The 25,215-nt window shown below is 34.9% G+C and overlaps 1 protein-coding gene and 1 long non-coding RNA gene across 6 annotated transcripts in view; one reads left to right on the forward strand and one right to left on the reverse strand.

The window, feature by feature from the left end:
- Positions 1-25,215, reverse strand: part of LOC145969310 (uncharacterized) — a 101,718-nt gene that overhangs the window by 69,010 nt on the left and 7,493 nt on the right. For 3 of the 5 annotated variants that reach the window (XR_014438036.1, XR_014438035.1, XR_014438034.1), the window contains exon 3: positions 1,985-2,169. The exons of the other annotated variants lie outside the window; for them this stretch is intronic. This is a non-coding gene — a long non-coding RNA (uncharacterized LOC145969310). The remainder of the gene's footprint in view (positions 1-1,984; positions 2,170-25,215) is intronic. 5 annotated transcript variants of the gene reach the window in all.
- Positions 4,534-12,002, forward strand: LOC145968550 (uncharacterized). The gene is made up of 3 exons (XM_083094109.1): positions 4,534-5,787; positions 9,461-9,642; positions 11,248-12,002. The coding sequence occupies exons 1-3, from the start codon at positions 4,908-4,910 to the stop codon at positions 11,464-11,466; spliced, it is 1,281 nt and encodes a 426-aa protein (XP_082950235.1). The 5' UTR covers positions 4,534-4,907; the 3' UTR covers positions 11,467-12,002.

Raw genomic sequence — 25,215 nt, forward strand, 5'->3', positions numbered from 1 at the left:
TCCTGGCTGGGGTCTGATTATACAGCCAAGAAAAGAGAAACAGAGAAAACAAAGAGAAACAGAGAAACAAAGAGAGAAAGAAAAAAGAGAGAGAAAGAGAAAGGGTGAGTTGGGTGGGAGGGTGAGACGGCGTGTTTCCTGGCAGAAATCTGAAACAAACGAGCAGTGTTCCGTCCGTCGTGGCTTTCCGTGCAAATGCGATCGTGAGCTAGGTTCGCGGAATGGGCACAGTATTCGCTGTGACACGCAATGCTTCAAAGAGTCCAATCGCGAGTCAGAGGTACTTAAATGCGACAAGCGCAGAATGCACGCCCGCAAACAACCAAATCACGGGGATTACGAAAGATGCAATCTTCCCACTCGATACTAAAATCTATAAAGAATGAGAATGGCTTGCGATTGCATTTATCAAACAGTTTTTATATCTTGATCATTACACGTAATATTTTTAATTAGAATGAGATAATTACTCATCAATACGATAATGCGAAATATACTCTCTTAAATTAATTAATGTATTGGAATTAATGTATTGTCACTGATAAGCAGTAATTTCAATTACAAATATAACATTGAAATCTCATTGAAAAAATCAATTAGTAATAGTGGCTAATTTTTAGTGGTAGTGAAATTTTATTATCATAATCAGTGAAATATGTATAAAACAAAGGAAAGTGTATTTTTTATATAAAATAATCACTGATTTTCGAAATTTTGACCAATTTGATTTAGAGAGTGTGTAAGAAAGAAGTTCTTATGAAAAATATTTTCCTTGTGCATAATATTAAAAAGTTTCAAAAATATATTCGAATATAAATTAACTGAAATTAGATTATTTAATGAGAACAAATTCGTTAAACATTTTTTATCATGCACAATAATCTTACTATTAATCTTACAAATTGTCATTTCCAAAAATAAGAAATACTGCCTTCTTTAAAGCCTACATATATTGGCTACAGATTTTTTTCCAACCTGCTCGATATATATCATCGAAGTATAAGTGGCGCATCAACGGCAAAAAGCGCAAGAGCGCGCTCCCATGACCATATTCTTTTTTTTTCTCGAAGAGAAATTAACCCTCTAAACGGCTATTAGAGCCGAGCGATGAGCGTGCGCGTTCTCTCTGAGAATAGACAATCTAATTCCGTGGACGAGAGGAAACGAGGAACGAGCTGATGGAGCAAAGCGAAGCGAGGAAGACGGACCACCGTGATTGCAATTTTAACGCCAATTTGACTTGAATCTTTTCTGCCCGAAAGAAATACTGTTTTCATGCTCAATATAGCGGCTCGCTAATAATTAACAGCCACCTCATGGCACTTTACACGTATAGGGTGTCTCGATATCACAAAATCCGTGACTATTGCAAGTTTCTCGACTCTATTTATGTTTAAGAATATTATTGAAGTAATTCAAATTTTATAGCGTATTTAGATATTATTATATGCAATATTATTTACATTAATTAAATTAAAAAATGAGCTAAATTTAATCTTATATTATACATTTTCCTAAAGATTGTTTGCAATGATTATTAATTATTAGAGATATAAAAGTATAAATAATATCAAAAAGATTCAAGTGCTTAAAATATTATGAAAAAATGAATGAATTGAATTATATATCAAATTGAATATAAATAAACAAATAAATTCTTTGTTTCCTCTATAAATATTGACACAACATGGATTCACAAAAATTGTAATTTCCTACATTAACGTGTAAAAAAAAATTAAAGGGAAAGATCAATTGCTTTCAATATTGCACTAAATTTTATAATTTGTTAAAGAAAGATTATTATATTTCTTCAAAAAGTTTACGAATGCATTCAAATGACTGTATTGATTTGATACATAAGAGTTTGTTTACGGAAACTGACGAACATTCAAGCAAAACTCTGCGATACACCGAGTACGTGTACCGAGTACGTCTTACGGTGCTAGCGGGTGGTCCTCATTATGTCGGGTTCCCCACTGCTTACCCGTCCTATCTATTTAACGTATCGTTTGCCTTGGTAACCATCCAAATTAGCTCATCCTTCTCTATCCCGCGGCAACGGCATCTTTCCCGACCTCAGTGTCTTGTCCTCTTTAATTATTGAAAGGACGATGCTTAATAACGACGATCCGACCGTCACGGTGTGCTCTAATCGAAAACACTCGTTTCCTGTGAAAAATTATATCAAAATGGCGAACCGCATGGTAGTCGACTTATTTAAAAGAATATTATTAGGAAATTGTATATATTTCTTTAATATTGTTGAGCGGATTTCAAACAAGTTTGACAAAATCGATATAATTTTTCTAAATTTGATTCAAACATTTTCTGATATACACATAAATTCGGGAAATTTTGAATATCCTAATACTTTAATGAATACTACGATTATTTTTTAAAGAAAGTCAGTCTAGAAGAACGCAGTTATACAATCTTGCCAATCGAACACACAAATTTATCTTGAGAGCGGAATGGATATGCTCACAAAAGCGAATTTAAAAGTCAATGGTCTGTAAACATTAATGTCTCGAATAACGAAAGATAGCGAAAAATTCTTTGTTACGAGAGTTTATGAACCTCTTTATTGCCATCGTGATTTCTTCTCGATTACCGAGTCTGCAGTTAGCATAATATCGCGCTGTTAAAAGTCTGACGGTTTAGCTACAGGGAAAATTAATCGCGACGACGAATCGTCTTCCGATATATATTTCATTATATATAATACAAATCTGTGATGATATCGATCGTCAAATTAATTTTTCAGAAAAATAGTTGACATGTAAAAATCGACTCAACAATATGTGTCTATTTCGATTCTAGATATTCAATTTCATTAGACGTCTTATGTATTAATTGATCTGCTCGAGACAATCATGTATAAAATCTATCAAAGAGATATGTAACTTAAAGCTTTAAGTTACATATCTCTTTGATAGATTTTTTATTCGTTATTAATAATCTTTATCTGCATCTTCATCAAGTGGACAAACAAACAGACTCTTGTCTAACAGGGAGTTACAAATAATATAACGATACGAACTTATCTCACGCTGGTAAGCGATATGTTTTTGAGGTTTGACATCGATTCTCTCTGATAAAACGGTGAAAATAGACACCGTGCGGATTTCCGCACGATGAAATTTACGACTCCAGCCAATTCCGCGAAAATGGAAGAACGTCCGCGAGGTTTTATTCGGCGGTGCAGCGTTATATCGGCACCCCTATCGGGACTCATTTGTTTTTGCTTATCACGAAGTTACGTGACGGAGTCACCGTAAATATGACGGACGGGTATGCGACGATGGAATCTCCGTCAGAACAAACGAGCACCACGGACGAACCCCGAAAATCTCCCGACATGCCGCGATGCGACGGCTCGATTTAGGGGCTGAACATCGAGAGGGAAGTCTCGAGACTGAGAGGGGTTGACGTTCGACTACGAATCGATATACCTACCTATCTACCTGCATGCGCGAACAAACCGTATCTTCCGGACTGGACCGGGAAGAGATAACCGAAATTTCAGAATTCTCATATTTTCACGTCTCGTATATGCGTTGCGATCATGATTCAATCCTTTCAACCGTTATATAATATATCGTGTGTTTCTCAAACGTGATTAATAATGATATAATAATTATACATTGAAATATTGTAATTCATCAAAATTATGTGGCTTATTAACGTAATGTATGTTAAATTAAAAAGCAATATAATGAGTTTTAATTTTTACCGAATTTAATAATAATGTATTTAATTTTCATTTAAATTATAATTTATACAATTAAAATTAAAAATAATAAAAAAAATGGTTATTGATTTCTTATTATTGATTTCTTTTCTTGACTATAACTTTTTTTATTATTAGCGTCATTTTGCCAGCGTTATTCTCATAACTAACTTCCTCATCAAATCTTTATTAAGAAAAAAATGTAACTTGTCAAAATATTTATCATTAAAGAAATAATGCAATAAAAATATAGAAATATTTGCTCTCGAATGCTTGAACATCGACATTTCTCGTTGACTAATCCAAACATTATCTCTTTGCCTTATCGTTTAATATGCGCAATGACAATTGAAAACTATCTCATCCGCACTCTTAATTTTTTTTTTTAATCTTAATCACCCCGCCTAATTGCTCAATTGCACTCATTACCGTCTCCGACGTAGTAAAGCAAGTGGCGATTAAATCTCTTCTTCCCCGTCGCGCTCCCCTCACTCTCTTTCCGCGTTCTCCCCCGCTCCGTGACGGCGCGTCGCATTTGCACGAGAGAAACTTATCCCTCTCGGCACAAAAATCGCTGTATAGATAATTCCTCCTGTTCCTGGGTCCCCAGCTACGGGGCGGAGCATCGCGAGGAATGCCCCTGTTGCTAGTTTCCAGCCCCGTTGGCAGTTCCCAGCCCCGTTTTGATCCTCTCCTTCTCGTTCTATCACCCGGATTTCCCACTCTAGCGAGAGATCTCTCTTGTTCCGATGTGCGTTCAGCCCCACCACGAACACTCGGTCGGAGGCAAAAGGAAAAATCAGGGCGGTGCTGGCAGAGCGGTCAGACTCAGTCCACACGGAGAGCTCGGCTTGACTGGAGGCTACCGGAGCTGACGGTCCACGAACATTGATCCATAAGAGCTGTCAAACGTCGGACGATGTCCTTGTGAACGATGTGTCTCGCGCGCGTCATTTTCCGGAGCTGATCATTGAACAACAAATAATTTGCGAGTTCGTGAAAGATTATGCGCGAATCAGTGAAGAGTGCTTTGAAAAGCAGTGAAGCACGTCGAGCTGTTTAGTCTATCGTGGAATGAGCGGATAAACTCTTATTCAGACTCCAAATATCGGGACATTGTTGTTGCGAATCTGAGTAGTGCTAATCGGCGCAGAACGTGCCCGATCGACGTTCGAGAATGACAGTAATAAGGATGACCTCGCCGGTGACGCCTGGATCGACCAGTCCGGATTCATCAAATGAGGCTCAGGCGCTGCAAGCGACCTCAAAACCGGCTCATCGATTGAGTTTTTCTGTCGCGGCCCTGCTGGCGGAGGATACTAGGAAGACGTCGGAATCTCCGTCGAAGCAGGATGCTCTCTTAATGTCATCACCGGTTGTCTCGTATTTGTCGACTCGACAGGAACCTCGTATCACCATCAACTCTTCGGTACCGAAGCATCTTTGCGACTTGAAAACATTAAGATATACTTCGTCATCGTCGCCCAGTAATCAGGAAATTAGATTGAGCCATTGCGTCTCTCCTCACAATGCTTCGGACTCGGGGACACCTCCAAGATATCCCGAAGTGATCGATTTCGCTTGCAGTATCGAGTCACCCAGTAGACGATCGACTTCTGGTAGCATAGATTATCGAATGCATCAGTCTACCGACATTAGAACCACCCCGGAACCCATAGTAGGCTGTTCCTCGTCTCCAAAAATCATCAGCAATCATCAGGATGCTGGCTCGCAATCACCTACGAGCAGTTCCCACGGTGAAATTCACTCGAGGTGTTCAGAGACGGACGACATCGAGGAGGACGATGAGAGTAGACTAGTGGATGTCGAGGATCTTCAGCATCATCCGTCCAGTCCAACTCCCGTTAGACCAACTCCAGCCTATCTTGGCGGTTTCTCCACTCTCAGTGGTATACCTGGGATTCCGCCTAATTTTCATCCTGCAGTCTGGGGCGGCGGACATCAGAATGCAGCTGCAGCCGCTGCGGCGGCTGCAGCAGCCGCAGCTACCGCCACGTTCTTCCCTTCTCACTTTTCTCATCATGCTCCTTTAAACGGTGAGAACCAGTCTTTATTTTAATATATTTTTAAACATTATTTTCGTTTTAAACGTCAACTAAGTTTTATTTTTTATTACCTTAAACGTCAACATATTATTTTATATGTTTTACTAAAGCTTGTGACTGAATTTATTTCAAAAATAAAGCAAATCAACTAACTATTACCTTAAACGTCAACTAGATTTTATTTTTTATTACTTTAATTTATATTTTAATATATGTTAGTGAAATATATATTAAGATAAAAAGATGACATTTTTGAGAGAGAATTTTCTTTTATATTCTTATTGTTAGTAATAGTTCCTCGAAGTAGAATCATTAATTTTCCATTCTAGCGTTAATTTTACAAGGTGCGACGACAACTATGTTTGAAATAGTTTTTAATCTTTGGCAGAGCGCCAATTTCCCTTGTATTTCTCGGCAGATTCTTTTCATGGTTCATTGCGGCTAAAGCGATTACGTGGTTACAGGCGCGGTTTATGGACTCGCTGCTATATAGAATCCAGACAACTTTACTCTTTATCGATACGTAATATCGAACGTGATGATATTCTGAAAACATAAACCTAGCAAAAGAATATCCCGCGATAATAATCAAATAAATGTACTTTCTGTTTACTATTTTACAATTCGATAATTTAACAGCTTTCAATAGCGTAATAATTATCTATTTTTAATTTTTAAATTATGGGGTTTATAAGTAATTAACGCCAATCGATATACACATCCTATTTTTTACGATTGTGAATAAACGATATTATACCTTCAGTGTTAATTAGCTAAGCAATTTACGAATTACAAAAGACGATCGTTAAAAAAGCAATTTGCATCATCATTTTATTTCGTCAAAGAGTCCACTAGAGACGCAGGAGTGAATTTAACTACGTTTTGTTCGTGGATTCTCTAACCAAACAATGGGTGATTATCGCAGAAAAATGTCCCGAGACAAATCGAGTAATCGACGAACGAAAATTGATTCTCCGATGGCCACTTTGGCCGCTATTAAACGATAGCCTACCGTCGCTCGACCGAACCGAACAATTCTCGTGTGTCCTCGCTTGATCAGTGACTATTGCAAAAGAGATAATTTATATAATTATTATAAATATTATTTATACATATGAATATGTAATTTATGAATAAATATTTACTAATATTATTGCATAGTAAAACTTACTTGACATTCTTTAAATATTTAATCATACATACTACTGAATTTAATTAACTACTTTGTATTTATAATTCATTTATTATATTTTGTAATTATTATATTTGTAATTCATTCATTCATTGTAGTTATAATTCATTATATTCATGTTTTATAATATTGTTTTAAATGTTTCTTTTAATATAAAACTTTTTAGACTTATAAATAATTATAAATAATTTTTAATATAACAATGGCATGAATTTTATCTTATAAAAACTTTGATTACAGCAGTAGTCTGCATTATTATTGCATAAAAAAATTGAAAATAATTAAAACAAATAATATATAGCAGTTATAAAATAATAATTTTGACAAGGATAGCTTTGCTTCTCTATTGCTGACATAAAAAATTCTAGAAGAGATCTCGTATAGAATATACGCGCCATACGGGCAAAATGCCATAATTCTGAAATATGAACTCTCGTAGAGCGTACTTTCACAGGTCGGCGCACCCCTTCAAAGTTTTATACCACCGCTTCTTTTACCGTGATTATCCTAAATAAGTGATTTCGCCGTAAGAGAATTTACTGATACAAGTAAAGGTAGTTTTATATCTTCAAGTGTTCAAATGTTAAGAAAAGAAAAAATATATATATATATGTATATATATATGTGTGTGTGTGTGTATACATATGTATATGCATGTGTATATTGTATTAAAAATTATATTAGTAATATATATGTAACATAGTGATAAAAACAAATTAATGATTTTAATCCACTTCTTTTTGCTCCATTTTTGAAAACATCTGAAATTAAATCTTTTCTCGAGAAACGCGAGCCACCGAATACATCCAAATGCAGAGATCAGATACGATTTTATCAAGAATGTTTGTCCTTTCGATCGTTATGCAACGTAACAAAAGGCACCCAACCATTCGATCCGTCCTTTCCATTTTGCACTCCGTCCGATGATCATTGCATTCGTGGACCACGATATCTCGGCGGAATCAGCTAATTATTTCGAATGCACATTCCCGATCGGTAGTCCCGGATTGAAATCAGGCCCCGCGTTTTTGGTGGCCCCTGCGACGCGGAGAGATCACCGGATGCCGAGACTAATTGGAACCCTTAGTGAGCGGTGAGGAACGTATACAAAGGACAATTCCTGAAGGAGGATCGGGCATGGCGCATACTATCGTGTTGTAAGTCCAAGTTGATGTGTAGAAAATCCTGGAAGAGTGAGAGGGAGGAACGAGAAGAACAGGGCGAGGAGAGATGAGTGAAGAGCGGTTTCGACGACGAATTTGAAATTCAGAAACGGCAACTGCCAAGACGACGACGACGTGGCCTTTTGTTTCGTCGGAATCTGACTCGTTGTTTGATACAGAAGCTGTACCTCCGCTCTACAAATCTGTCAATTGTCTCGAGACAAATCTCGAGGAATATAACCGATATATTCCGATATCGGACTTCTCTCTCTCTGTGTTTCTTCCTGCCTTACGGTGGCTCGACACGACCCTCGATTATCTGGTTGTAACAGAGGCAAAAAGATATTCGCTTAAAGATACTCTCTGTGTTTATTTTTAACTATGTAGATATTTAAATATATACAATATGTATACAAATAATATTTTCTCGTCAACTATATTTTATAAAATATAAATTAACCATTATTTCGCATTTTACTGAAAAGCAATTAGATAGTATTATAAAAGAGGGACGCAATATTCTTGTTTGCATTTTTTACATTTATTTCTTCACACATGCTACACAAGATTAATATAAAAACTTCATCATATGAAATCCCACGTTTTCGAATTTTTACGCCTTAATCAAACTTAAGCATTTCATGCTTCTTCGTCCTTGGTTCACCTAATGTTAATGTTTCAAATTTGACAAACTAATATTAATAAAATCTATAGAAAGATTAGTATACTTATGTTGAACACGAAATTGCGCGATAACCACGGCTAACAAAATAACGCTTACTATCGACGAGAAGCGTATTCTCTCTCTCTCTAGCGCGCAATTAACCGACGCGACACGATGCTGCGGCACAACGTCTTTTTCTAAACGAGCAAGTCAAGAGAATACCAAGCTCACCAACGACGCCTTCCCTCGCGCGAGCAGGCGTTACGATCGGCGCTCTTATGCGAGCGCGGTAGCCGCGGCCGGGCTGTGTAGAAACAATTCGCGGCCGGAATTTTGCGGTCGGCCGGCAAAAAAGTAATGAGACCAGTTTGCGGCGCCGTTCCGACGGAAAAATTATGAATTGCGCCCTAAAAAGATGCGTTTGCCCTCGCCGGGCTATTCGAGTCCGTTCGAGGCCGACAAAAACGGGACATTGCGGTCTCCCGGCCCTTTCCTCCGTTGGCCTACCTATCCCGCGAAACACCTTCTCGCGGGAGGACTATCTGTGTCCGTCAGTTTGTTCATACGAGCATAATGCTCGTCGCTGTTCCCGCTGCACAACATGCACTTCGACTGAAAGCGTGTTTCTTTTTTTTCCGCTTCCAGAGAACGGCGAGCCGGCTAAGATTAAGTGCAACCTGAGGAAGCACAAGCCTAACCGAAAGCCCAGAACGCCCTTCACGACACAGCAGTTATTGGCCCTCGAGAAGAAGTTCAGAGAGAGGCAGTACTTGAGTGTCGCCGAGAGGGCAGAGTTCTCGTCGTCGTTGCATCTCACGGAGACACAGGTAAAAATCAATTTCGTATCAAAGAGTATAATTTGTAAATTAATAGTTGGGAATTTGGCTCAAATAAATAAATCAAAATTGGCATAAGAGCTACAGTGCGGTAGTTGGGCTCTTATGCTAATTTTTATTTAATTTTTAAGTATAATTTATATAACGAATAATGAAATATTAAATTTGGCACGCATCAAATTATCCTTAATTATTAATGCGATGTTTGCTGCGTATAATTTTTAAATTTGCATATAGATATAAATATTCGCTAAAATGAAATACAGAAAAATGATGATTTATTTATCACATCAAGGATCACTTACCAAGTGATTTATCTAATCTTTCATTCTTCGTGTACGATTACACAACTTTATACATATATCTCTTAGCATTAATTAGCGAGTAGGTTATTAACTCGTTCAACTTGTCGTTATTTATTTTACAATCATCTTAAATTTAAAGATGGTTTGTCGAAGCCGGAGGAATATTTAATCGAGGATTGTAAATTCCTCGCTTGTTACGCAATCAAATTAGTACATTTAGTATCCGGTCCTCACCGCGGGAATCATAATTTCTTCGAAGCAGCAGAGCGACCGATCTCGTGCGGTTAGGACCTCAAATTGGTAGCAACGCACTCCATATCTTTCGCCACTTTTATTTCCTCGGGGCTGGGTGCCATTCACGAGTCAAAACAATTCGCGCGTGTCTTTCAAGACTTAGTTATGGCTGCGCGGCGTCCTGCCAGATGCGCGGTAATTAGCGCACGTAAATGCGCGCTATCCGAGCCGTCTCGGGGCAAAGAGAGGATGGTAATTTTATTAATAGACTACAAATTGCCTGAAACACGCGCGTTTCGCGATAGCACGCGATGACCGAGCAATTATCTCCGGCTGAGATCCCGATTCTCTGGCAGCGATTTCCGAAACGCATTTCGCGTACCTTAACGCGTGCGTACGAACGGCAAACGCGAATCGACCCCGCTTCGTAACGATCCGACAACAACGGCATCGATTATTCGATTAAGATAGACGGCGATAAAATTACGGCGAGGGATAACGGTCCGTTTATAGTCGCAGATGTACGCGTCGCCACGATATTATCGCGGATTATTTTTGTCAGTTCTTCTTTTCATGGCGTCATCGAGATGTTGTTTGCCAAAATTATATATGTCCGAAAGTGACATTTAGATGAAATTTAATGTGTTCTCTTCCGATTTATCTTAGAGACTCCTCGGTGCCACGAATATGCGAGCGAATATGAATTTCAACGAATAAACGTAATTATATGATGCCATAAAACTGACACACTTTATTTTCATTTCGAATTAATGTAAATTTTTTGTGTCGGTATATTTATAGTCGATATTAACATCGGCATGTAATTAGTAAAGACCATGATATTCTACGATAAATGTTACAGACTCAAACTAATTTTAGCTTATAAACTTAACTGCTTGGAGGCCCCGACTCCATGTAAATCATTACATCCCGAATGATTACTAAATCTTGCCGGAACATTCGTGAACACGAATAACCATATCTCGCATTAGTCATCGTGTCGAAACTCATCACCCCAAATACACCGCTATAAATTTCAATTGATTTATTGTTGCAGGTGAAGATCTGGTTTCAGAACCGACGTGCTAAAGCGAAACGTTTGCAAGAAGCGGAAATCGAGAAACTGAGGATGTCAGCCGTAAGGCAGCATCATACGGCGCTCTACGGCTCACATCCAGGACTTTTAACTTCTGCGGGGCTTTACCCCGTAGGAATGCTGTCTCATCCCGGCTTAACACCTCATCACGCGATCACCCAGCATCCCGCGAGAGAATGAGAGTTGGAATGTATGAACAATGCCGGTCAGAAAAACAGGTGGATTAACTTGTCATCGAATTATAGCTTGTGGAATGATTTCGAATTATGCAAACAAAACAGGTTTAAAAATCATGTGATGGTTAAACATTACAGCATTACGATAGAAAACATTTTTTTTGTAATGATAATCGTCGTAAAACGACTTCGAAGAGAAAAATCTCACGTAATAGGCTTCACGTTTTCCAGTATTAATTTAAAAAAGGCATCTATTGAAAAATTTGTCCTTGAGTTCTGTGCCAATATCGATTGCGATTGTTTTGAACAAGTTAGAAACTGTTGTAAATAGAATTGTAAATATTACTGATCGCGTTCATCGCTTTGTATATAAATATCCTACTATTCGAGAAATGGGATTACATTTACATCGTACAGTGCAAATATTGAAACGAATGAATCTCGATACTTCGGAAGAAGATTCTTTTTCCAATTTTGTATAAATGTAAAGTAAACATACGATGAATAGAAGAGTTTATTTAATAAATTGTATTATCATAACTAGCAGAGTTTATTCCTTCCATTACCTAAGATTCCTTATTTTTCGTCTAAAAAAGGCATAAAATCTGTATGAATTAGAAATATAAATAAACTTAATTTCACAAATTAATGTATTATGTACCTAATATATACTAATTGATATATATATATATATATATATATATATATATATATATATATATATATACTATAATACATATTTCTTGTGGAAATTGAATTAAATTTTTGCACTATATATAACTCATAAGTGCTAGAATATTTTAATAACACTCGCTTAATGATAAGTTTTTACATTAAAATATATGATATTAAAATAAAATTTTTTGTAAAATTTTTAAATATGTAAGTCTTAATAATAGATTTTTTAATTTTCAATAATTTTAATTTTTGATATTAAATATAACTCCATATAATCTTTTATTAATAATTCATTAATATTTTATAATCTTTCATTTTTATCAAGTTTTTATCAAGCTTTCATCAACGGGAAAATCGGTAGTGAAACATCGTGCGTATAATTGTGCGACGGAACCTATCTATCTCGCGTTCAGCTGCAGACAATAATTTACCGTGCTACAATACTGAAGCCAGCTGAGAGAGAGAATGCATCCATGCCTATGTCTAAGTTTGAGCACCTACCGGGATCGTCCCGGCGTACGACAGCGATTACGCGAACGCGATTACGCAGTATCCGAGAATGGCGTCTCTGTGCGTATATGTCGTTGGGATAAATTAGCCGTGGCAATTAGTTTCGGAATCAACTTCGCCGGGTGGTTGGCGCCACCATCTTGATTGCGCTCGAGGAAGAACCTTTAAAGACAGTAGCCAGCACTGTTTGCCGAAAGGTCCGCGTCGTTCGCGCGGGCTAATTAGCGATGCCCACCGAGATATCGCCGACGTACGCTAATAATACCGAACATAAATATTCCGAATTTTTTCGTCTGGTGGCCCGTCTGTGCCCTCTCCTCTCTTTCCCTTGTAACCGCTTTTCATTCGCCTGAACAGTCGCCCGCGATATATCATTTTTGCATTAGTTAATTATACCTTTGTTTCTTGCTCCCAACTTTTTTGGAATATTCATGGATAAAAGAATTTACAAGATCAGATCTATAAGACATGTATAAGATTAATAAATAAAAATTCTAGAGAAAGATTTATGAGCCTAAAAATCGCCTAAAAGTATAAATATAAAAAGATAGAAGACTAAAATAAAACAATACTCAAATAAAATAAAGTAATATTGCTTTAGACAACAAATAACTATTATGGAAAATTTCAGCGAAGAAATTTGTGAGAAAAATAGAAGTTCTAGAACATTAAACGTTTACATCATTATAATTGCATGAGAGAGAATTGTAAATAATTAGTACATTATTTACAAAGATTGAAACTGCACTGCGATTATCAACAGCACATTTATTCAAAATTTTATCTTTCTCGAGATTTATAAATATGTTTATACAAACACGCATATGGATTTATAAAAAAAAAAACGTCATCAATTTTATCTTATCTTCCTCTTATGCAACGAAAATTAAATATCTTTATAAAAATATATCATCTGCCACTTATAACACAAGATTAAACTAGTATTCACCAATTAATTTTCATAACTGGATTAAAATAAACATATGATATGTGATAATAAAATCTTTCTATAAGTAAAAATAGACTTTACTGGTGAAACTGCTTGTTAGAGATTTTCTCATAAAACTACAAGATAGACTAAACGACCTTTTTAATTAAAGTTGCTCTATCTAAGTTGTCACAAGTTACGTCTATTGGAATATTTTTCAGAAGTAGATGGTACGTGCCTGAATTTTAATTATGCAATTAGTCGACAATCATTACTGCCTGTTTCAACTACTGCTTCAGAAAAGTCAGATAATATCAGATTGTATCAGCAAGCTACCGTATTATTGATTAGACGTTATTAAAAACTTTAGACGTAGATCGTTTACATATTTAGCTAATACTATTTCTTGAATCAAAGGAAAGCATAAAATTGGTCTTATATTTAAAGCTACGTTTTATATGATAGTTTTATATGATAATTATTGCACTTTGAATTAAAAATCATATTCGCTATTTTATAAAATATATGTATTTAGAAATATTTTCAACATTAATAATATTAAATGTATATAAAATAAAGTGGAAACATTATGTGTATCGCAAATTCTTATTAGACTCATTAAAATAGTAAATGCTATTAATCTTATATCTAACTTTTACAATAAACATTCTTGGTATCGACTTTAAATTGCTATAATGTATAGAAAATATATCTTATGCATTAACTACATATTGCATGACAAATTTCAAGTTAGATTTTTCCTGCAATAACTAGATAGAAGGTTATCAGTTGACACAATTTTATTTAATATTTTATATTGGATATCTCTCTCAGCAAAAAAGTTTCAGTTTTAAAAATTAAATCTCAATTATAATAATAATAATAATTGCGTGAGACATTTGATGTATTCGATATAAATGCAATGCTCCATTTGCTATTATAGTTGAAATGCAGCTTGATTGTATTATATTTATAAACCATTCAAAATGTAGAATGCTATTATATTTCTCACAGAATCGATTAATAAGACGAATATTTTGCAAATAGCAAAGATGGTCTTATATTTTTTATGCACATTTCACTTCCATGACGCCTATTTACGATCTTAATAGAGTCTAAGTTCAATCGAATGTCGGGTCAAGATCTTTGCGTGATTGACTTTAAAATGGATATTGACTCACACTTTGAATATCATTGCATGTGATTTAAATTTCATGAGTTGTTAGTTTCTATCATACATTTCCCACGAGTCTTTGTTAATATGATGAGTAAATACTTTTCGATGACATTTAATAACTGTACTTTAATAAGTATTTTTAATTAAATTTTTCGAATCTCTCAATAAACCTCTCATTCTAAAAGATCTTCAATAAACTTCTATTCTGAAACCATATATGGCAACGTAAGTCATATGTGTATGATAAATGTAGCGATCAAAGCGTACGTGTCACTATTCTTTGAAAATTTACAAACTGTAATTAACAATCATTGTTATGACTAAGGCTTTAATCCTGAGAAAGATAGTATATAAGCAATTTAATAGACGTTGCGTCACGTACTTTGTAATAAATTAATGTTGATATGGCACAAATTATTCTCTATAATTGATAATTATATTTGCAATACGCACAGTGAAGTGTTTGCAATAACATTATATGTAAACTATTTAATCGACTATAAGATTTGCGCAATATCTCTCAGTATATTGAGATGCCAATTACGTAGCACTTAATTATATCGAAAATATCATTTACCGCGTGCTTTATACATCTTGACTCGATGATATGCAACTGCGCATTATACGTGCATCTAAAATGCTATATATATATATATATATATATATATATATATATATATATATATATATATATACGTTATCAATCCATATATGGGAACCTGACGACTCAGAGGACTAAATGATTAAAGAATCTAAATTTATTTTAAGATTTTTAATATACATGTTTATTCAATTACAGATTATGTGACATTTCGAATTGATTCTTTTAGCTCAATTTTTATCGAAAATTATCATTTAGGATAATTCTTAAATTAAAGCATTGATCTAATAAAAATACTTATCACTAAGAAATGAAAGTTTGAAATTAAATGATTTAAATATTTTTAACTTACAGCAAACATCTCTAATTTTCTTTATTAAATACTTAATAATTAATTAATCTTTTAAGTTTAGGCCAAAACAAGAACAAAAAATTATATAGTCGATTACAGTGCAAAGAATTTATGGAAGAAACGTAGTTTTAAGATCTTTTTTGTATTATTACATCGCTTTAAATGTATCAAAAAAAATACTCTTATTTCGTTATTAACAGACATTAAATAACAGACGTTGGTTGCCGCGAGTATGTAATCGCAATCGCGATCCATCAATATTGCCGCGCTATGATGCCGCTTTTATCGCATAGGGAGTTCATTTAAATGCGTACTATCCACTTACGTAACACTAAATAAATCGTCGTTGTCGACTGTTAATTATAATGATTTAATTAGCGTACCTTTCCGTAGAAAGCCAATTCGTGTCTATTGCTGCGAATCGGTTCGTGTTTTTCGATTCAATTATCGGCATTACGGCGCGATCAAAATTATCTGTTGTCGAATTAATGCGCACCTCCCGCTTTACGGAGAAGGCGACGCGACGGGGGCGGAGTGAGCTTTAATGAGCGATTAACCCGGCGTTACGCAACAAAATTAATTATCTGCCGATAAATGCCTTCCACAGGAGGGTGTATTAATGATCGCGATAAACCCGCGTGGCAGAAAACACGCGACGGTACAGATTGCAGATTATTTCAGGCCGCTAAACAAACGGGCCCGCGAGTATTAGATTGACGCATAATCGCTTCATAATGCCCAATAGACTCAAAATGCGGAAGTAGATAAGCGAAACATATTACGCTCCTAAAAAAAAATCGATAAATGGATTGGAGATTTTCCAGAATATAATTTACAATATTCTTTTTAGTACTATAATATAATTTTTCAGTTTCTAAATTTATTGAGTAAATATGACTGACTTGTTTCTAAAAAAAACATCTCAAATTGGTATTATTTTAATAAAAACAATTTAAAAAAATATAAATATAGACATATATATACATATATATAGACATAATTACGCATTTATTAATACATAATAGATTTCTGAAGCAGAAATTTGTCTTGAAAGCAAAATTATGTTTCGTATAAATATGTTACGTAATAATGTTGTCAGTTGTCATGAAGATATGATAATCCCGCGCCCCAAAAACCATGATATATCCATAATATGACATCACCAAATCGCGTAATTAACTTTTCAGTTGTGGAACAAATCATACAGTACAATAAACGCGAAAATAAATGTAATTTAACATTAAATAAAAAAGTGTCGATGATTTATTTTATAAAGATAATTTTTACTTGTTAGAAGAATTATATATAAGATCGATCAAAGATCGCTAACATAAAACGCAAATTTGTTTATGATAACGCATGCTCATTAATTTTTTTAATTTTAATTACATTCAAGATTAGAGCGTAAAAAAAAATCTTGTTTGCCAACTGCGTTATCAATGCAGTCATTTCATGGTTATTGAAAAGCATCGTATTATTCAGACCATTTTATTTGTTCGTTTATAAAAATATGAATATCTAGTTTTATATAGTAGTACTAATTTTTCAATACTTAATAATTTAATTATAGCTATTTTATTTGCAATGATTATTAAAAATAGCAAAATCTAAATATATTCTTTTTTAAATTTATAAATTGTATTTAAGTAATAAATGAGCATATTTATCTCATTAATTTCTGATTGCTCGTAATTATTCATAAGACGTAATTGCATCAAAAATCAATATCTTTTAATAAATTAAGTATTATGAACTTGAACTATTGTAATTTCGACCTACTCTTATTGAATATATATGAATACAATGGGAATGCATACATATAAAGTATTATGCAATGCAAATTATTTAATCATGCTTTGATTAACATTATTTATTTTTTCTTTCATCACTAATGGTGTAATAAAGTGCTAATTGAAAACATTTCTATAAACATAATTATCCTATAAACTATAAAAGTAAGTAAAAATTTACTGTCACTTTTTGTCTAAAATTTTATAGCTTCTCATTATTTATTGAAATATCAAGATTTTTTTATTAATTGTACACACATTTTTAATTGTATCACATCTTTGCCAAAATATTTCATTAAAAAAATTATAACAAATTTTTCTTCCTCATATGATTTTGTAAATATAATATTTACATTATATTAAAAGATATATAAATATGGTAGTCTTAATAAAATTATGTAAACAATTATAATTTAAGAAAGTTTAATATTTAAATGTACTTTTTCTTTTAAAGAAAGTTACTCTAACAAAATAAATCTTTAGCGTTACCTTTAATCTCTCTTCTAAATAATCATTAAATTTAATAATAATGATTTAAAATAACCAGTCTCTATTATTTTAGCTGTTAATATCGACATCGCATGAGACAAAAAATGATTTATTATAATTATCCTAATTTTAACATTACTTTCGAGAACTGCGAATAATATATTTTATAGAATAATGCTTTGTGTTAGATAGTATATAGTGTACATAAACATATGCATATGCAATATAACGTAGGGTTAATGTTCGTGCAATTAAATTTGATGGAATATCGCAAACGCAATGATTCACTGGTAACATTATGTGATACGTACGCACGTGCTCGTCGCCAATCGAAAAATCACGACGATAGAAAAGAGCAAAATCATAATGCTAGGTTCACCTAACACAACATTAGATGCTGCGGATAATGGCGAATTCATTTATCAGCTGCCGACAGTTTAATCGCTAGGGATGAATTAACGTTAACTTCAACATACTATCGAATCGATCTTAACGTTAATTAATATCTCCATGACAGTGAAAGAAAGAGATAGAAAGGTGAAACCTGACGGCAGCGCGGAATCGGTGTTAGTTAATCCTAAACCGGTTACAAATGCTGTTGGTCATCGCGGTATCTTTGACTTACTAATTGGATGGATAAGAGACAAATATATCTCGCAAAGAGAATGCGGTGGGAGTCCGTGTAGCCTAATTTACAAAAGATCGAAGAATACAAAAATTATTTATAATTTACTTATCTTCTTTGAAATAATTAATATAAGTTTAAAAAATTATTATAATTTGTTGCATAAAAAATTAATTATTATATTAATAAAATATTCAAAAGAAAATTAGATCAGCATGTACAATTGAATTGCTGAATTGAATTGCTTTCACATTACTTGTAACACTTCACTTGTAACAATTATAACGCATCCAAAAAGAGTATAATAAATTGATTATATTTTATTTTCATAAATTATTTATTCTTAATTATTATTATTTTTATAAATCTCGAAGATGTATTTAAGAAAAAATTTGGCGCTATAACATATATACTTATTCAGATATATATATAAGTTATTAATATATATAAGCAGTAATAGATTTATTGAATCGCAAGTGCGTGCTTTACACTACATAACTGTTCAAACATCCCGAAATGCAATCTAGGCTTAAACTCCGGTATTATCGTGAACTTTTACGCGCTTCGATTATCCCGCTCATCATTAACCCGAAAATGAGCCACTCCAGGAAGTCGTTGCGCCCACCGCGCAACGCGCTCGATTGCAACTATCTCTCTCTATCTTTCTTCCTTTCTCTCTATCGTGCCATTTATGTGACATAATGTCACACCGTAATTTCGCGTAATTTATTTGACGGCGAAGACATTTGCTAAATTGTCGTTCGCGTCGCCACTTAAGTGAGCGCAAAGTGGTAGCCTGTGTTGCTGACCGTAGGTGGCCGTAACATAATACGAAAACACGACTGTGTCGTAAACTTTCTATTATTATTGTTTCCCGTAAAGCTCCCTTATCGTTTCTGCAAAATGCTCCATTTGATTGCCGCATCGAATATTTCTGCCTCCCCCTCCGTCCCTCGTTTAGATAATACTTGCTCGTTAGCGCGGCGTTATCGGATTATATCGGAAATTATATTGCTCCGATAAAGCGACGCGAAGCTTTCATTTTTATTTATTGAGCAAAATGAATTTATCGTCATATTCTGATTTTGCATGATATAAAATCCGGTTAAAACTTCAATCACAAATTATTTTAAATTATTATGTAAACATGCTTTATATAAGAAGAATCCAGATCAATAATTTCTAATCGTATTCTTATTTACTGATACAATTTTACGTTAAAAATATGCTCGTCCGATATGAAATATTAATCGTCAACAAATATGATAATCATACGCGACAGTTATATTTAGCGCAAGAAATACGCAGTGAGAATGGGAGAATCTTCTTCGCGTTTCTGCGCCACTGCATTCTCAACTACACGCTCAATACTACCATAGTCATTTTGTGATTTTCAAAAAGGCAGAAAACGGGGAGTCACTTCATCGAGATTGAATGGTCGACTGTAATAAAACGTCCCCGCTTGAAAAGAGATCGCGACTTTATCCAGCATTGTAAGGTCGGAGCTTCTTTCGAAAAACATCCTACACTTGACGGTGATTTCTCTCGTACACCAAAAATAGAACGATCGTACACTATGAAGATATTAACACCGCGCTTCTCAATGATATTGTTAGAGAGGAAGAAAGAGATGCGCGCGGGAAAAAATCTGCTATAGTAGAGCAGTCGACCGAAATGACTTTATATCTTCATGACATATCTCCAAGTTAATCTCGAGGGAAAATAGATCGACTGTCCCTTCAAGAATATACCTAGATATTTTGATATATCTTGTACGTTATATTGCTATTAAAAATCATTTCTTGCATTAAGGCACATCCCATGTATCTCGTATTATATTTTTATTAATATAAATAAAAATGAGAATTTGTCTACCTGCTTGTTTATATTTTATTATCATGCAATGTGAAAATAGGCTAATTTTCATCAAACTTGAAAGATTATTCTATAATAATAAAAATGTTTCCCATCATTTTTAATAAGAGATATCTACAATAAAAATGAGCGACTATTGTCTAACATTGCTAGTAATTACGCGGAAAAAATGTTGGAGAGATGATTCGGTTTGTGATTTCACGGGGACACACGCACCACTGAACAAAAGAACGATGAAATTAAAAGTTTTTTTAAGAAAAATTTGTAATTACCCAGGCCGCTGGCCTCGCGCTAGGTTTACTCGTTTCCTCGTTTTTCGCAGATAACGTCGGCCCGGCCACCGCCGAGCCATTTTCCCTGTGCGCTTTGCCAGCCCTTACCGGAGATGGTTGAAGGCGGTCGCTCGTGCAGGACGCCTATATCTGATTGTCCCCCGGGGCTGCTGTAATTAAACTCAAACCAAAATTGCCGGACCAGCCCAGCAAAAGTTCTGTCCGCCAGCCCTCCCCGGACGCAACCGGTTCTAATGACTACATGTAACGGTTATATGTACTTTCGCGTAATGCAACCCGAGAAACAACAAACAGCTAGTCTTAGTATATTATATATTAATCTCCTCTTATTCTCAAATTATTCAATTTTATTTTCTAAATCAATCATTTAATTGGAATTACATTTGATGTTAAGAAATCCAATAATAGTCCGAGTGAATTTATCTTATTCTTGAATATTAATTTTATTCTATTATCGAAATTAAATTTCTGTTGAGTTAAAGATTGTTTAAAATTAATTATTCTCTTGTCAAAATATTATTTTGAATATTAAACAAAATCGATCTTGAAATCATTAGAAAATATGGCTGAAAAATACGATTGAACTATGTAAATAAAATGGAACAAAAATCTCGTTTTCCCTTGTTTAGTCAAATGTACTTGTGGTGAAATTTAAGTAGTCAAAACTAAAGAAATCAGACAAGTACAAGTGCAACGCATGTCTACTGTCTACTCTTAAGAAAAACTTCATCAAAACTTTGTGCGCCATTTCTGCCGTTTAAGTGCCTTTTGTTCTCGCGACCATGATGCGCGGAAAGTTATAAAGAGGGAAACCGAGGGTAATATAGAGGTGAATCCAGCATGGCCATCGTAGGGCAAACGCGGACAAAACTATCCCTGCACATCGTTCTACAATAATTAACGCCATTATAGCATTTAATTGCCGCAAGTGCCAAGACCACCCTTCGCTCCTACCGCCATCTTGTTTTTCATTTTCCCTGCTTTTCCTCCGTTTCATGTCCCATGCGGCTTGATGCTGCAAGCGCAAAATGGTGGTTAATCCCGTCGTGGGCGTGAGCTTAAATTCTATTTAAGTCCGACTCTATTTAAGTCGTAGTAAACTCGACTTGCCTGATCGACTTGTTCGAGAAAGTAGAAGTATCTCATCTCATAAAGATATAGTTAATTATTATTTTTAATATAAATGTTACTCACGAAAAAGAGAACCGACTAACAAGTAATTTTATTTTAAACTATATTGACCAAGATTTAAATTGGAAAAATTAACTCATATCAGTAAAAATAAAAATTGTATATGAAAGTTGAGAGAAAGAGAGAGAGATAGAAACATCAATATTATCAATATTTATATGTATTACATGCATATTTCACCATCTAATAACAACGGGAGCAAATTATGGGATTAGAAGTTACTTTAATATCCAATTATAATCCAATTATTTTTTTTATCTTCACGAGACTTTTTTTATTTAATTTTACACCCTAAAAAAGATAGGTAACTTCTCTATTACAATCAGAGATTGCGTGGACGTTATAATTCAAACAGATAACGCGGAATAAGTGAGCTTCGGAAGCAGATCATTAGTGTCATAATGGTGCAGTAAAGATAAAATCCACAATTCTCGGTATACTTTCGTATCATTCATATTGTGTTATTATTCGATTATTTTATCGCATTAAAATATCTTACTAATAAATTAAATTTTTTTATACATGGTACCTTTTTATTCTCAAGACAATTTTTCTAAAACAAAATTTAAATTGTTTATATTAAAAATAAAATAAATCTATGATAAACAACGAATTTTGCACATAACTATTTATATTCATGTTTTAAGTTTAACACATTAAATGTTGAGTCAGATTGATTATGAAGTTTCTAGTAATGCATTATATCGCATGTGATTCCATCCAGCAATTCATAACTTGATACGTAAGCACGAATGAAATTTTCTTTGTCGTGATCGTTTTCTGCAGCAGACTTATGCAGTGAGAGACAATGCAACACATAAATATTTCACTGTTTCTCATATGTTAGGCAGTATCATGCAGGAGAGCACACATAAAGTAAAGTTAATGATGGCGAAGAAGAACAGAACTGAACGGAAATGGATTGTTTTATGATTATACGAACAAAGTTTAATTTGTGAGCAAGCTTCATTAAATTTGCATCTTTAAATCTGTACACATTTTTACGTTATATCTGAAAATTTTAATTACACAGTGATTTAAAATTAAAAATTAAAAATTTTGGAAGAATTAAATTGTTAATATCAATCTTACGAATGACAAAGAAATTAAAGAAACAACTAATACACTTTCTCTCTCTTTCTCTCTCTCTCTCTCTCTCTCTCTCTATCAAGAACTTTAGTGCAAAAGATTTTACTTTCTGCAAGCATAATCTCATATCGACTTCTTCTGGATCAATGACATTTCCCGCTGTGGAATCGAATCTGTTAGGCTGGAAGAGACCGATCGTTCCTCGCATCATTTGTCATCGTATCCCGTCGTAGTCTCCATCGGTGAGCAGGGGAGGAAAGAGAAGAGAACCGCGAATGCGGGGCAGGAGGGGAAAGGGAGGAAGAGGGATACGACCCGAGGCACGTGCTCAACGGCGTTAAAACGATGTATCGGTGGGTGATCTAAAATCATTGGACAATAACGAGCTAACTGGATAACTAGCGGGGCTCTCTTATCTGCGCGCGCGATAAGCGCCGCGCGCGGAAGACTCTCCCCGACCTTCGTCATATTACATTAGCGCCCATAGAATAATATATCCCGGGGGCCGTACCCTCGTAAACGGGCTCGCTTACCCCTCGAGCTATACGACTATATTCACATGGTAATGCGAGACCCAGGCGCGATATCTCGCGCAACGAGGGTGAAGTGTTATTAACAATTTGGGGTATCGAGAATCGCCCGGCGAAGCGGAGCGTCGGCCCGACGTAGGTGAGACGCTGATTTCGTTCGGGAAAACGACCGCTTCCATCTCACCCTTAACGTAAACGGCTGTCGAGATCTCAACGAACGATACGGTCAAGCGGCCCGATTTTTTTGCTGCGAGATGTAACGTAACGACGCGAGGAATTACACGCGATGTGTTTACTACAACCGCGGATTTGTAGATTTTATAAATATTGCTGCGATTTTATAAATATTGCTGCGAATAACATCAAGAAATTTTCACAACCAACGTATTCGAAAGCTTCCAAATAAAATATTATTAAACCATAAGATTCAGAACTTCTTGAAATAAACATATGTTACAATTTTCATATTATTATAGTAAATGAGGAAAAAAAGAGAGATACAAATTATAAATATACAATTACAATAAAAATCATGACGAAAAATAATGGGAATAAATAAAACACAATTTCAAAGTGGGCCAATATAGCTCTATCACTTGGGCCCTAAGGCCGATGGGAGACGTCGAGTTAAGGAGCGTATAAACCGACCATTAGTATGGCTCGGCTACTGTCCATTGTTTCGTTGTTTGCTGAAACAATTGGCAGGCACCAGCCGGTGTTCGGTCGTCTCGTTAGCGCTGCGCCTCCAAGGAGTACAGAGGACAGCATTGTCCGTCGCTCTCTACTCGCCAGGATGGTTAACATCCGCGGAAAAATTCTAACGAGCTCTCTCGCTCTCTCTCTTTCATTTCTCCCTTTCATCTTTTCTCCGCCACCATCATACGTTCAGCAAATTCCTCTTCTCTTTTCTATTTTTTGGTATCTTTGAACCGCGTATTTAACATAGTTTTTCAATTCGCGTGGTCGATCACGCAATTATAGCGAGAATTGCAGATTAATTCGTTTCATTAAACTTTAACATACCAATTTGCATGCAATAGGATATGCGTCTACATACATAATCATATTCTTGTGTTATATATACTATTGTTTTAACTTCCTCAGAGTTCGACTTTTGATTGCAAATTCCGTTTCAATCGTATGAATATTTAATATTTTGACAATCAATTTTTATATTAATTTATATTGATTTAATAGAATTTACACATCTATTAAAAATAATAATTTTAATTATATGCAACAATTTTCAACAATGACGCTTTCTTGCATATTATTTGCGCTTCATGCAACGCGTTTTTGTCATCTCACTAATAGCACCCGCACATTTAACACCTTCGCGATGAATCTCGTGAGGACGTAACGTAACGCAGCGGCAATTACATCGGTTCTCGAGTTTCGTCTTTTGAAAAGCTCGACGCCGCGCCGCCTTTGGTGGCCGCTGCTGACTCCGGTCAGCGGAAGGTGAGAATTAACGACGACCGCTAAAGGCGATACCGTTTCCGTCGCGCCTCGCTGCGGAGGAACAGCGAGCGCGATTCATCGACCGACGAGTTTTGTGAGAACGAACCAAACATTTGCCGGATTCTTGGGAATCAAACCGAACAAAGTTTCACTTAAGAAAGATC

The sequence above is a fragment of the Camponotus vicinus genome, unplaced genomic scaffold (genome assembly GCF_025532165.1).
Source record: "Camponotus vicinus isolate PSW18456_S1 unplaced genomic scaffold, iyCamVici1.0 SCAF_3, whole genome shotgun sequence".
Classification (NCBI taxonomy): Eukaryota; Metazoa; Arthropoda; class Insecta; order Hymenoptera; family Formicidae; genus Camponotus; species Camponotus vicinus.